Raw genomic sequence first — 14418 nt, 5'->3', positions numbered from 1 at the left:
GTGGCCACTGGTTTAAAGGGGCAATCTGAGATTGATGCTCTTCCAGGGTTGGTGGCCACTGGTTTAAAGGGGCAATCTGAGATTGATGCTCTTTCAGGGTTGGTGGCCACTGGTTTAAAGGGGCAATCTGAGATTGATGCTCTTCCAGGGTTGGTGGCCACTGGTTTAAAGGAGCAATCTGAGATTGATGCTCTTCCAGGGTTGGTGGCCACTGGTTTAAAGGGGCAATCTGAGATTGATGCTCTTCCAGGGTTGGTGGCCACTGGTATAAAGGGGCAATCTGAGATTGAGGCTCTTTCAGGGTTGGTGGCCACTGGTTTAAAGGGGCAATCTGAGATTGATGCTCTTTCAGGGTTGGTGGCCACTGGTTTAAAGGGGCAATCTGAGATTGATGCTCTTTCAGGGTTGGTGGCCACTGGTTTAAAGGGGCAATCTGAGATTGATGCTCTTCCAAGGGTTGGTGGCCACTGGTTTAAAGGAGGAATCTGGAATTCCACGACATCACACGGCTTGAGTTCTCTGTCCCACAGTCATACCCATTAGTGTAGTGGCGTCACCGCGTCAAACCTCACGGCTAACCAATCAGTAAGAGGGTTGTTGTGTTGTGGTTAGGACCATAGCAGCAGCAGCATGTTATCCAGTATCACTATCGTTGTATATCTATCATGCCTGTATAACTAACAGTTATCTAAACACTCTAAATGAACCCTCAGACGAGGGCCGTTCGATGAAGGAACGTGTATCAAAAATAAATATAATATGAATCTGATGATAAATCGTGGTGTGGATTATTTGATGAAACTGTGTCATTGTTTGTTTGTTGGCGATCGACTTCTTCCTGGGGTCAGCACTTCCTGCTGGAGGTCTAGTGCTGCATTCATGTCTTCTTCCTGGGGTCAGCACTTCCTGCTGGAGGTCTAGTGCTGCATTCATGTCTTCTTCCTGGGGTCAGCACTTCCTGCTGGAGGTCTAGTGCTGCATTCATGTCTTCTTCCTGGGGTCAGCACTTCCTGCTGGAGGTCTACTGCTGCATTCATGTCTTCTTCCTGGGGTCAGCACTTCCTGCTGGAGGTCTAGTGCTGCGTTCATGTCTTCTTCCTGGGGTCAGCACTTCCTGCTGGAGGTCTAGTGCTGCATTCATGTCTTCTTCCTGGGGTCAGCACTTCCTGCTGGAGGTCTAGTGCTGCATTCATGTCTTCTTCCTGGGGTCAGCACTTCCTGCTGGAGGTCTACTGCTGCATTCATGTCTTCTTCCTGGGGTCAGCACTTCCTGCTGGAGGTCTACTGCTGCATTCATGTCTTCTTCCTGGGGTCAGCACTTCCTGCTGGAGGCCTAGTGCTGCATTCATGACATCATGACATGTCAGAGCTAGGAAACTCGGAAATTGACTCGTTGTCGAAAGATGATACCGAAGTTTCCCACTTGAAAAGTATCAGAATCAACCACTAAGCTCTATGCAAATAATGTACGTACATTTTAACTCGGAGGTTCAGAGTTTCCGACTTTAACGCGAAGAATGTGTATCTTGATGACATCATTAAAACGAGACTGTTTTTTTTTTTTTTTTTACACAAGGCCCTTTAAAGACCACAGAACATGCCCCCTGTGACCTCATCAAAAACCGATATAAGCATCACCATGAGGAGAAGGCACTTTGTTTGCACGTGAAATAGGCAGCACTACTTTATGCCTATAGGGTAGTGTACTATCTAGGGAATAGGGTGGCATTTAGATTTACGGTAAACAGCTCCATACCACCCAACAGTCACTGGAGAGAAGCAACACATGCCAGCAATCGCCATGATTGAGTCCCAAATGGCACCCTATTCGCTAAAGTGCACAACTACTAAAGATGCGCTCTGGTCATAATTAGTGCACTAATTAGGGATTAGGGTGCAATTTCAAACGCAGCCCATGTGTGAAGAGTTCTGAAAGGGCAGTGGCTACTTCTCTATCACACCAATCCGTCACGTACCTATTGATGTCATACTGTTTAAGTGACATCCTCAGAGCGAGACGGACAACTCTACGGGTGCTTTTAAGTCAATTCGGAACTCGGGGGGAAATTAGGTCAAGTCATGACATCAGTGATTTCAGGTCGGAAAGTCGAAGCTCTAGGAAGATGCCCGAGTTTCCAACTTGTAATTCCTAGTTGGATGACCGTTCAAAAAGATTGAAATAAATCCTTCAGTTGGAAGGCAGAGTTAGGTTGCATCCCAAACGGCACCCTGTTCCCTTTATAGTGCACTACTTTAGACCAGGACCCCATAGGGAGTAAGGTTCCCTTTATAGTGCACTACTTTAGACCAGGACCCCATAGGGAGTAAGGTTCCCTTTATAGTGCACTACTTTAGACCAGGACCCCATAGGGAGTAAGGTTCCCTTTATAGTGCACTACTTTAGACCAGGACCCCATAGGGAGTAAGGTTCCCTTTATAGTGCACTACTTTAGACCAGGACCCCATAGGGAGTAAGGTTCCCTTTATAGTGCACTACTTTAGACCAGGACCCCATAGGGAGTAAGGTTCCCTTTATAGTGCACTACTTTAGACCAGGACCCATAGGGAGTAAGGTTCCCTTTATAGTGCACTCCTTTAGACCAGGACCCCATAGGGAGTAAGGTTCCCTTTATAGTGCACTACTTTAGACCAGGACCCCATAGGGAGTAAGGTTCCCTTTATAGTGCACTACTTTAGACCAGGACCCCATAGGGAGTAAGGTTCCCTTTATAGTGCACTACTTTAGACCAGGACCCCATAGGGAGTAAGGTTCCCTTTATAGTGCACTACTTTAGACCAGGACCCCCTAGGGAGTAAGGTTCCCTTTATAGTGCACTACTTTAGACCAGGACCCCATAGGGAGTAAGGTTCCCTTTATAGTGCACTACTTTAGACCAGGACCCCATAGGGAGTAAGGTTCCCTTTATAGTGCACTACTTTAGACCAGGACCCCATAGGGAGTAAGGTTCCCTTTATAGTGCACTCCTTTAGACCAGGACCCCATAGGGAGTAAGGTTCCCTTTATAGTGCACTACTTTAGACCAGGACCCCCTAGGGAGTAAGGTTCCCTTTATAGTGCACTACTTTAGACCAGGACCCCATAGGGAGTAAGGTTCCCTTTATAGTGCACTACTTTAGACCAGGACCCCATAGGGAGTAAGGTTCCCTTTATAGTGCACTACTTTAGACCAGGACCCCATAGGGAGTAAGGTTCCCTTTATAGTGCACTCCTTTAGACCAGGACCCCATAGGGAGTAAGGTTCCCTTTATAGTGCACTACTTTAGACCAGGACCCCATAGGGAGTAAGGTTCCCTTTATAGTGCACTACTTTAGACCAGGACCCTATAGGGAGTAAGGGTGCCATTTGGGATGCACCCTGGCCTTCTTTCTCCAGTGTGTCGGTCAGTCAGATAATATGAAGCGTTAACAGGTTTGAGTCGGTATAACACTCTAATATAACAATCAATCACATGGATTTATATAGCCCTTACAACATCAGCAGTTCTCACAAATAGCTTTACAGTAACCCGGCCTAGACCCTATTGAAATAGCAAGCAAAGCAGAAGCAAGATCACAGTGGCCCCGTATACAACTGATGTACAACACATTTGGCACAAAGGTTGCGATACCAGTTGTATCATACAATAGTTTTTCTGCACACAAATAACTACACAAGCGTGTGGAGACACCGCTCAATGGATCCGCAACAAACTCAGACAAACTCTTGATTGTATCAGGAAAAAAATACAATCAGTTAGATCACAACCATTGTGTCCAATGTGTTGTTGATCAGTTGTAGAACCTGAGTGTGAACGGGACCAAAGCTGCAAACACAAACCTAAGCTGTGACTGAGTGGAACAGACAGTGAAACGGAGACTCAGAGCTAACGGATGGCTGATACCGCACACTGTCCAGGCAGAGGACCAAATATAGATCAAGAACATGTTTCACTTTCTCAAATATGTGTTTGAACCTTTCATGGTTGTTGTTGTCTATATCTGTGTGTAAGGTTGTGAAATTCCAGTAACCTTTACTGAAATTCCCATCTTCCAAACTGGAAAACCTGGGAATTTTTGGGGAAAACGACTGGAATTTTGCAAGCCTTTCTGTGTGCTTCACTATACTGACCTGACCAGTTGTAAGACAGTGAATTTATCTGGTGACTTCATTTAAAGTCTCTAATTTAAAAAGGTACCTATTGTAATTTACACACTTAACAAGATAGAGGACAGAGAGGGTTTTGTAGATGTTGAGAACGGAATGTATGTTTTTAAATAACATTCTTACAACGTTCTTTGAACTTTACTTATGTTTTCTTGTGGTTTTTATGTAAAGATTTCTTAACGTTCTGAGAACATGACTTTAAAATTACAACCATGAGGTAAACCTGTAGAAAATATTATGCTGAAGTACTGAAATTCCCACAGAAGAACGTTGTTTCTTAACGTTCTCTGAAAAAATTTGAGAACATTACTTTAAATAGACACAATGAGGAAACCTGTACCTAACTTTATGGGAAGATTGTATGCAAAATAACCATAGGACAACCAGAACTCTCACCAAGCTTTAAGAAACATATGGTTCTCAGAACGTTACGTGCTAGCTGGGGAACATCCAAAAGTTACTAGGCACTATATTTCAGATAAACCACTGCAAATACATACATACATACATACATACAGTCTATAAACATGCATGCAGACGCACACACACATCACATAGTTGTAGTACTATATAGCTATATACAGTGGGGAGAACAAGTATTTGATACACTGCCGATTTTGCAAGGTTTTTCCTACTTACAAGGTTTCTGTACCAAATATTAAGTTCTGCTTTTCTGATGTATCAAATACTTATGTCATGCAATAAAATGCAAATTAATTACTTAAAAATCCATACAATGTGATTTTCTGGATTTTTGTTTTAGATTCCATCTCTCACAGTTGAAGTGTCCCTATGATAAAAATATGACAGACCTCTACATGCTTTGTAAGTAGGAAAATCGGCAAAATTGGCGGTGTATCAAATACTTGTTCTCCCCACTGTAGATATGCTACATATTCTACATACACAAGGCATCAGTGTGTTCTTAAGACACTTAAACACACAACTCTTAATACTATATTTGTAAACTAATGATGAAATCTGAACTCTTAATTCACCATTATTCCCTAGCGTTTTCCTCCAGTTTCCCATTTAAAGACCACTACAGCTATCTCCAGTTGAAATACGTTCAAGTAATCCAGTTTACAGATGACCCGACTTCCTCGTTGATTTCAGCTCCCCCGGGGTGTTTCTGCACAATTAAGATACAATCCGATCCAACTATCCACCCCCCCCCCCCCCCGTTGTAAACGCTGCCGCAGCTCGTTGCCATGGTAACGTGTCATCCGGACGACAACAGCCACCTCGTGAAAAAAACAAAAATGGCTTCCAGAAGAGAACAGCAGCAACTGCGTAACTGTAGCAAACCGTTCCCTTCGGGTGTTCCGACCAGAGAGACGCCCCTTTTCACGCCTCCGTCCATCTGTCCATCAGTCCATCCCTTTATTCACTAAGTTGCACTACAAATGAAGTTGTACTGAATTGAATTCCTTCATCCGTCCGTTTCCTATTTTTTCCCCTTAGTCCGTTTAGAAAAATGGCTGCCAGTGTCTCTTCCACCCCTGGTTGGTCACACGTTGATCCTTTAGGAGGAGGAGACTAAATGAAGTTGTATTGAATTGAAATCCTTCTATCCATCTACTCCTCTTGTATTTCCCCCAAATTTTCTCTCCTTCTCGTCCCGTCCAGTCACACGTCGATCCGTGCGGACAGGAAGGGGGAGAAGAAGAAGTCGAAGGCGAACTTGACGGAGCTGAGGGTGGTCCGTCTCCAGTCTTTCTCTATCTTCACCTGCAGAAAGAAGAAGTACAGACACACGGCCCTCTGTAACTCAAGTTGGTAGAGCTTGCAACGCAAAGATAGTGGGTTCAATTTCCCCAAGTGTAAAATGTATGCAAGCATGACTAAGTGGCTTTGGATAGAACAGCTAAATGGCATATATTATATAGTGTATATATTATTATATAACACCTGTCTGGCAGCGGTCAGAAGGGAGGAGTCACAGTCCAGGCAGTGGATGGCCTTCAGCTCGAAGGACGGGACCTGGCCCCCCAGACGACCCTCCAACGTGGTGCTGAACTCCACCAGGCTTCCGGGCTGCAGGCGCAGCAACACCTAAAGCAACCCCAACAGCTTTATAACAACACCAACAGCTTTATAACAACACCAACAGCTTTATAACAACACCAACAGCTTTATAACAACACCAACAGCTTTATAACAACACCAACAGCTTTATAACAACACCAACAGCTTTATAACAACACCAACAGCTTTATAACAACACCAACAGCTTTATAACAACACCAACAGCTTTATAACAACACCAACAGCTTTATAACTTCATCATTTAGGTTCATATCATCATTTAGGCTTTTTAGCAGATGCTTTTACACCATATATTTAGAGAGTTAGGACATTGAGGTTTATGCATTATGAAAGGCTTTGGACAACACCAACAGCAATACGTTATTAATTGAATCATTAGAATAGGGTTCTGTAAATACATAAGGAATTGGGTGTACCTGTCTGAACTCATGGCTGGCCACCAGTTTGATGTCTCTGGCCCGGTCCTCTGGCACCCCGTCTTCCTCGGGCATCCCCACGCCCACCTCAAATCAAATCAAATCAAACTTGGATTAAAGTACATTAAAAAAAATCACACTTTACATTAAAACAATAAAATATACATTTAAAAAATCACACTTTACATTAAAACAATAAAATATACATTACAAAAATCACACTTTACATTAAAACAATAAAATATACATTTAAAAAAATAACACTTTACATTAAAACAATAAAATATCTATAAGTAAAAGCGGAACGGATGAATAAAATATCATAAAACAGTATATCTAAAACTATTACTGATTAAAGGCCCCGGTCCGGCTCAGTTGGTAATGTTGGCAACGCTAAGGAGTGGGTTCGATTCCCACGGGGGACCAGTATGAAAAAAGAACGGAAAATGTATACACTCAATACTGTAAGTCACTCCGGATAAGAGCATCTGCTAAATTACTAAAATGTAAAAGTAAAGGCCAGGCAAATTTTTTAAACAATTTTTTAACGTGATTTAAAAACTTCAAAGGTGCCTGTCCCTCTTACCTCTAACACATAGCTGTCGAACCGCTTCACGTGACACGTGTGTTTGGCCAACGCCTTGATCACACACAGCTCCTCCTCTTCCTGCTGCCGGAGGAGGACGGCCGTAGGCACGGCAACACCAAGCACTGGGGAGTTGGCGTAGTCGGCGTCAGCGACGGTGAGGTTAGCGTTAACGACGGGGGTGTTGGAGTTGGCCGTTGAGGTGGTGGTGGTGGTGGTGGAGGAGGTGTTGGTGGAGTTGTTCCGCAGCGGGTCACATTTAGGGTAGGTCTCTCCGTAAAGACAGCGTAACCAATCTCCCATGAACACCGGCAGCAGGTTGATGACGGACTGGGCGCCGTTCTCCGTTTCCGCTACACGCACCTGCCGGAACCTCCCGGTCCACATCACCTGGGAATTATTAAAAAGAATATGGCACACTATTCACTATACATACAGTACCTGGTGTCAGAATGTTAATGTGTTAATGTGATGTATTCGGAAAGTATTCAGACCCCTTCACTTTTCCCACATTTTGTTACGTAAAATGGATTAAACTAGTTTTTTTTCCTCATCAATCTACACACAATACCCGATAATGACAAAGCAAAAACAGGTTTTTAGACATTTTTGCAAATGTTTTACAAATAAAAAACAGAAATACCTTATTTACACAAGTATTCAGACCCTTTGTTATGAGACTCGAAATTGAGCTCAGGTGCATCATGTTTCCATTGATCATCCTTGAGATGTTTCTACAACTTGATTGGAGTCCACCTGTTGTAAATTCAATTGATTGGACATGATTTGGAAAGGCACACACCTGTCTATATAAGATCCCACTGTTGACAGTGCATGTCAGAGCAAAAACCAAGCCATGAGGTCGAAGGAATTGTCCGTAGAGCTCCAAGACAGGATTGTGTCGAGGCACAGATCTGGGGAAGGGTACCAGAACATTTCTGCAGCATTGAAGGTCCCCAAGAACACAGTGGCCTCCTTAATTTTAAATGGAAGAAGTTTGGAACCACCAAGACTCTTCCTAGAGCTGGCCGCCTGGCCAAACTGAGCAATTGGGGGAGAAGGGCCTTGGTCAGGGAGGTGACCAAGAACCCGATGGTCACTCTGACAGAGCTCCAGAGTTCCTCTGTGTAGATGGGAGAACCTTCCAGAAGGACAACCATCTCTGCAGCACTCCAACAATCAGGCCTTTATGGTAGAGTGGCCAGACGGAAGCCACTGCTCAGTAAAAGGCACATGACAGCCCACTTGGAGTTTGCCAAAAGGCACCTAACGGACTCTCAGACCATGAGAAACAAGATTCTCTGGTCTGATGAAACCAAGATTGAACTCTTTGGCCTGAATGCCAAGCATCACGTCTGGAGGAAACCTGGCACCATCCCTACGGTGAAGCATGGTGGTGGCAGCATCATCCTGTAGGGATGTTTTTCAGCGGCAGGGACTGGGAGACTAGTCAGGATCGAGGGAAAATGAACGGAGCAAAGTACAGAGAGATCATTGATGAAAACCTGCTCCAGAGTGCTCAGGACCTCAGACTGGGGCGAAGGTTCACCTTCCAACAGTACAACAACCCTAAGCACACAGCCAAGACAACGCAGGAGTGGCTTCGGAACAAGTCTCTGAATGTCCTTGAGTGGCCCAGCCAGAGCCCGGTCTTGAACCCTGCAAAAATCTCTGAAGCTGGAGACTCTTATCTCCCTCACTAACTTTAAATATCAGTTGTCAGAGCAGCTTACCGATCACTGCACCTGTACACAGCCTTTCTGAAATTAGCCCACCCAACTACCTCATCCCCATATTGTTATTTATTTTGCTAATTTGCACCCCAGTATCTCTATTTGCACATCATCTTTTGCACATCTATCATTCCAGTGTTAATACGACATTGTAATTATTTTGCACTATGGCCTATTTATTGCCTTACCTCCATAACTTGCTACATTTGCACACACTGTATATATATTTTCTGTGGTATTTTTGACTTGATGTTTTGTTTTACCCCATATGTAACTCTGTGTTGTTGTTTTTATCGCACTGCTTTGCTTTATCTTGGCCAGGTCGCAGTTGTAAATGAGAACTTGTTCTCAACTGGCTTACCTGGTTAAATAAAGGTGAAATAAAATAAAATAAAAAAATAAAATAAAAAACATCTCTGGAGAGAACTGAAAATAGCTGTGCAGCGACGCTCCCCATCCAACCTGACAGAGCTTGAGAGTATCTGCAGAGAAGAATGGGAGAAACTCCCCAAATACAGCTGTGCCAAGCTTGTAGCGTCATAGCCAAGAAGACTCGAGGCTGTAATCGCTGTTAATGTGATGTATGTATGTATATATATATACCTGGTGTCCGTCCAGGTGTGTGCAGAAGATCTGTGTCTGTGCCACGCCTTTCTCCTTCCAGGCAGGAGGACCACACAGTGCACTGTACTGTTTCCAGGTCAGCGTAGAGTTGTACCCCTAAAACATACAACATCACACTGAATTAAATTAAATTAAAGATTCAATTAAATATCAACTTACATCAAATTAAATATAAAAAATAAATATGTAATTAAATCAAATCAAATATTACGTTTAATTAAATCACTGGAGTGCATTTAGCCATCTCTACACTTGACAGTAAAAAGCGAGTCAACTACATCCCATCTTACCACGAGTCCCGTCCATTAATACATGTAGACACATTCACATAACTGTAACAGTGAGCTCTAACAGGATTGGCCCCAGTGACATGTTTTAGTTGTTTTGGATTTTTAAATCATACAATGAGGTCAAAAGTTTAGTATTTGGTCCCATATTCAGTATATACAGCACGCAATGATTACATCAAGCTTGTGACTCTACAAATTTGTTGGATGTATTTGCTGTTTGTTTTGGTTGTGTTTCAGATTATTTAGTGCCCAATAGAAAATGAATGGTAAATATTGTATTGTGTCATTCTGGAGTCACTTTTATTGTAAATATTGTGGATGCTACCATGATTACGGATAGTCTTAAATGAATCGTGAATAATGACGAGTGAGAAAGTTAGACGCACAAATATCATACCTCCCCAAAAATGCTAATCTCTCCTGTTATGGTAATGGTGAGCGGTTAGCATGTCTTGAGGGTATGATATAAAATGCTAATCTCTCCTGTTATGGTAATGGTGAGCGGTTAGCATGTCTTGAGGGTATGATATAAAATGCTAATCTCTCCTTTTATGGTAATAGTGAGCGGTTAGCATGTCTTGAGGGTATGATATAAAATGCTAATCTCTCCTGTTATTGTAATGCGGAGCGGTTAGCATGTCTTGAGGGTATGATATAAAATGCTAATCTCTCCTGTTATGGTAATAGTGAGCGGTTAGCATGTCTTGAGGGTACGATATAAAATGCTAATCTCTCCTGTTATTGTAATGGTGAGAGGTTAGCATGTCTTGGGGGTATGATATAAAATGCTAATCTCTCCTGTTATTGTAATGGTGAGAGGTTAGCATGTCTTGGGGGTATGATATAAAATGCTAATCTTTTTTTATTTTTTATTTTTTTTAATCTCTCCTGTTATTGTAATGGTGAGCGGTTAGCATGTCTTGGGGGTATGATATAAAATGCTAACCCCTACCTGTTAGTGTAATGGTGAGAGGTTAGCATGTCTTGAGGGTATGATATATTTACCTGCAGTCCCTCAGAGTGGTACAGGTACGTCCAGAAGAACAGCATCACCATGGTGACGCAGCAGAGGATGAGCTTGACGGCGCCGCGTTGCGACATAGAGTGGAATACGTCCATGAGCGACAGGCCGAAGCGCGTCCACAGCCTCAGCGTCACCGGAACCGCACACACGGCCAGCGTCACAATCATCTGAGAGTTAGAATGAGAAAACACTTTATATAGTCCACGCAATGGGGAAATCTGTCCCAAGTCAGACCACCGTGTTTATAGTGGTATTATAGTGGTATTATAGTGGTATTATAGTGGCATTATAGTGGCATTATAGTGGTATTATAGTGGCATTATAGTGGTATTATAGTGGTATTATAGTGGCATTATAGTGGTATTATAGTAATAATAATAATTGGTCATTTAGCAGACGCTCTTATCCAGAGCGACTTACAGGAGCAATTAGGGTTAAGTGCCTTGCTCAAGGGCACATCGACAGATTTTTCACCTAGTCGGCTCGGGGATTAGAACCAGCGACCTTTCGGTGGCATTATAGTGGCATTATAGTGGTATTATAGTGGTATTATAGTGGCATTATAGTGGTATTATAGTGGTATTATAGTGGCATTATAGTGGTATTATAGTGTCATTATAGTGGTATTATAGTGGTAATATAGTGGTATTATAGTGGTATTATAGTGGCATTATAGTGGTATTATAGTGGCATTATAGTGGTATTATAGTGGCATTATAGTGGTATTATAGTGGTATTATAGTGGTATTATAGTGGTTTTATAGTGGTATTATAGTGGTTTTATAGTGGTATTATAGTGGTATTATAGTGGCATTATAGTGGTATTATAGTGGTATTATAGTGGTATTATAGTGGCATTATAGTGGTATTATAGTGGTATTATAGTGGTATTATAGTGGCATTATAGTGGCATTATAGTGGCATTATAGTGGTATTATAGTGGCATTATAGTGGTATTATAGTGGCATTATAGTGGTATTATAGTGGCATTATAGTGGTATTATAGTGGTATTATAGTGGCATTATAGTGGCATTATAGTGGTATTATAGTGGCATTATAGTGGTATTATAGTGGTATTATAGTGGTATTATAGTGGCATTATAGTGGTATTATAGTGGTATTATAGTGGCATTATAGTGGCATTATAGTGGCATTATAGTGGTATTATAGTGGCATTATAGTGGTATTATAGTGGCATTATAGTGGCATTATAGTGGTATTATAGTGGCATTATAGTGGCATTATAGTGGTATTATAGTGGCATTATAGTGGTATTATAGTGGTATTATAGTGGTATTATAGCGGTATTATAGTGGCATTATAGTGGCATTATAGTGGTATTATAGTGGCATTATAGTGGTATTATAGTGGTATTATAGTGGTATTATAGTGGCATTATAGTGGCATTATAGTGGCATTATAGTGTCATTATAGTGGTATTATAGTGGTATTATAGTGGCATTATAGTGGCATTATAGTGGTATTATAGTGGTATTATAGTGGTATTATAGTGTCATTATAGTGGTATTATAGTGTCATTATAGTGGTATTATAGTGGTATTATGGTGTTATTATGGTGGTATTATAGTGTTATTATAGTGGCATTATAGTGGCATTATAGTGGCATTATAGTGTCATTATAGTGGCATTATAGTGGCATTATAGTGGCATTATAGTGGTATTATAGTGGTATTATAGTGGCATTATAGTGGCATTATAGTGGTATTATAGTGGTATTATAGTGGTATTATAGTGGTATTATAGTGGCATTATAGTGGCATTATAGTGGCATTATAGTGGCATTATAGTGGTATTATAGTGTCATTATAGTGGCATTGTAGTGGCATTATAGTGGCATTATAGTGGCATTATAGTGGTATTATAGTGGCATTATAGTGGTATTATAGTGGTATTATAGTGGTATTATAGTGGTATTATAGTGGCATTATAGTGGCATTATAGTGGCATTATAGTGGCATTATAGTGGTATTATAGTGTCATTATAGTGGCATTGTAGTGGCATTATAGTGGTATTATAGTGGCATTATAGTGGTATTATAGTGGCATTATAGTGGTATTATAGTGGTATTATAGTGGCATTATAGTGGCATTATAGTGGTATTATAGTGGTATTATAGTGGTATTATAGTGGCATTATAGTGGTATTATAGTGGTATTATAGTGGCATTATAGTGGCATTATAGTGGCATTATAGTGGTATTATAGTGGCATTATAGTGGCATTATAGTGGCATTATAGTGGCATTATAGTGGTATTATAGTGGTATTATAGTGGTATTATAGCGGTATTATAGTGGCATTATAGTGGTATTATAGTGGCATTATAGTGGTATTATAGTGGTATTATAGTGGTATTATAGTGGCATTATAGTGGCATTATAGTGGCATTATAGTGTCATTATAGTGGTATTATAGTGGTATTATAGTGGCATTATAGTGGCATTATAGTGGTATTATAGTGGTATTATAGTGGTATTATAGTGGTATTATAGTGTCATTATAGTGGCATTATAGTGGTATTATAGTGGTATTATGGTGTTATTATGGTGGTATTATAGTGTTATTATAGTGGCATTATAGTGGCATTATAGTGGCATTATAGTGTCATTATAGTGGCATTATAGTGGCATTATAGTGGTATTATAGTGGTATTATAGTGGCATTATAGTGGCATTATAGTGGTATTATAGTGGTATTATAGTGGCATTATAGTGGCATTATAGTGGCATTATAGTGGCATTATAGTGGTATTATAGTGTCATTATAGTGGCATTGTAGTGGCATTATAGTGGCATTATAGTGGCATTATAGTGGTATTTTAGTGGCATTATAGTGGCATTATAGTGGCATTATAGTGGCATTATAGTGGCATTATAGTGGTATTATAGTGGTATTATAGTGTCATTATAGTGGTATTATAGTGGTATTATAGTGTTATTATAGTGGCATTATGGTGGCATTATGGTGGCATTATAGTGGTATTATAGTGGCATTATAGTGTCATTATAGTGGTATTATAGTGTCATTATAGTGGCATTATAGTGGCATTATAGTGGTATTATAGTGGCATTATAGTGGTATTATAGTGGTATTATAGTGGTATTATAGTGGCATTATAGTGGCATTATAGTGGTATTATAGTGGTATTATAGTGGCATTATAGTGGTATTATAGTGGCATTATAGTGGTATTATAGTGGTATTATAGTGGTATTATAGTGTCATTATAGTGGCATTATAGTGGTATTATAGTGGTATTATAGTGGTATTATAGTGGCATTATAGTGGCATTATAGTGGTATTATAGTGGTATTATAGTGGCATTATAGTGGTATTATAGTGGTATTATAGTGGTATTATAGTGGTATTATAGTGGCATTATAGTGGCATTATAAGTGGTATTATAGTGGTATTATAGTGGCATTATAGTGGTATTATAGTGGCATTATAGTGGTATTATAGTGGTATTATAGTGGTATTATAGTGTCATTATAGTGGCATTATAGTGGC

At 40.7% G+C, this 14418-nt stretch overlaps 1 protein-coding gene across 1 annotated transcript; it reads right to left on the bottom strand.

Annotated features, from left to right (window-relative positions):
- Positions 1–5795: 5795 nt before the first annotated feature.
- Positions 5796–11055, bottom strand: LOC311121271 (wolframin-like; the record flags this gene model as incomplete). The annotated part of the gene is made up of 6 exons (XM_084195781.1): positions 5796–5897; positions 6078–6221; positions 6632–6718; positions 7218–7607; positions 9554–9670; positions 10870–11055. Coding segments are annotated over 6 exons (1026 nt in total), but the record flags the coding sequence as incomplete, so codon positions are not given.
- Between the last annotated feature and the right edge of the window lie 3363 nt (positions 11056–14418).

Source organism: Coregonus lavaretus (assembly GCF_964263955.1).
Source record: "Coregonus lavaretus genome assembly, contig: HAP1_SCAFFOLD_8923, whole genome shotgun sequence".
NCBI classification, from domain to species: Eukaryota; Metazoa; Chordata; class Actinopteri; order Salmoniformes; family Salmonidae; genus Coregonus; species Coregonus lavaretus.
Note: the sequence above shows the minus strand (reverse complement) of the source record. Positions and strands in the feature narration are given on the sequence as shown.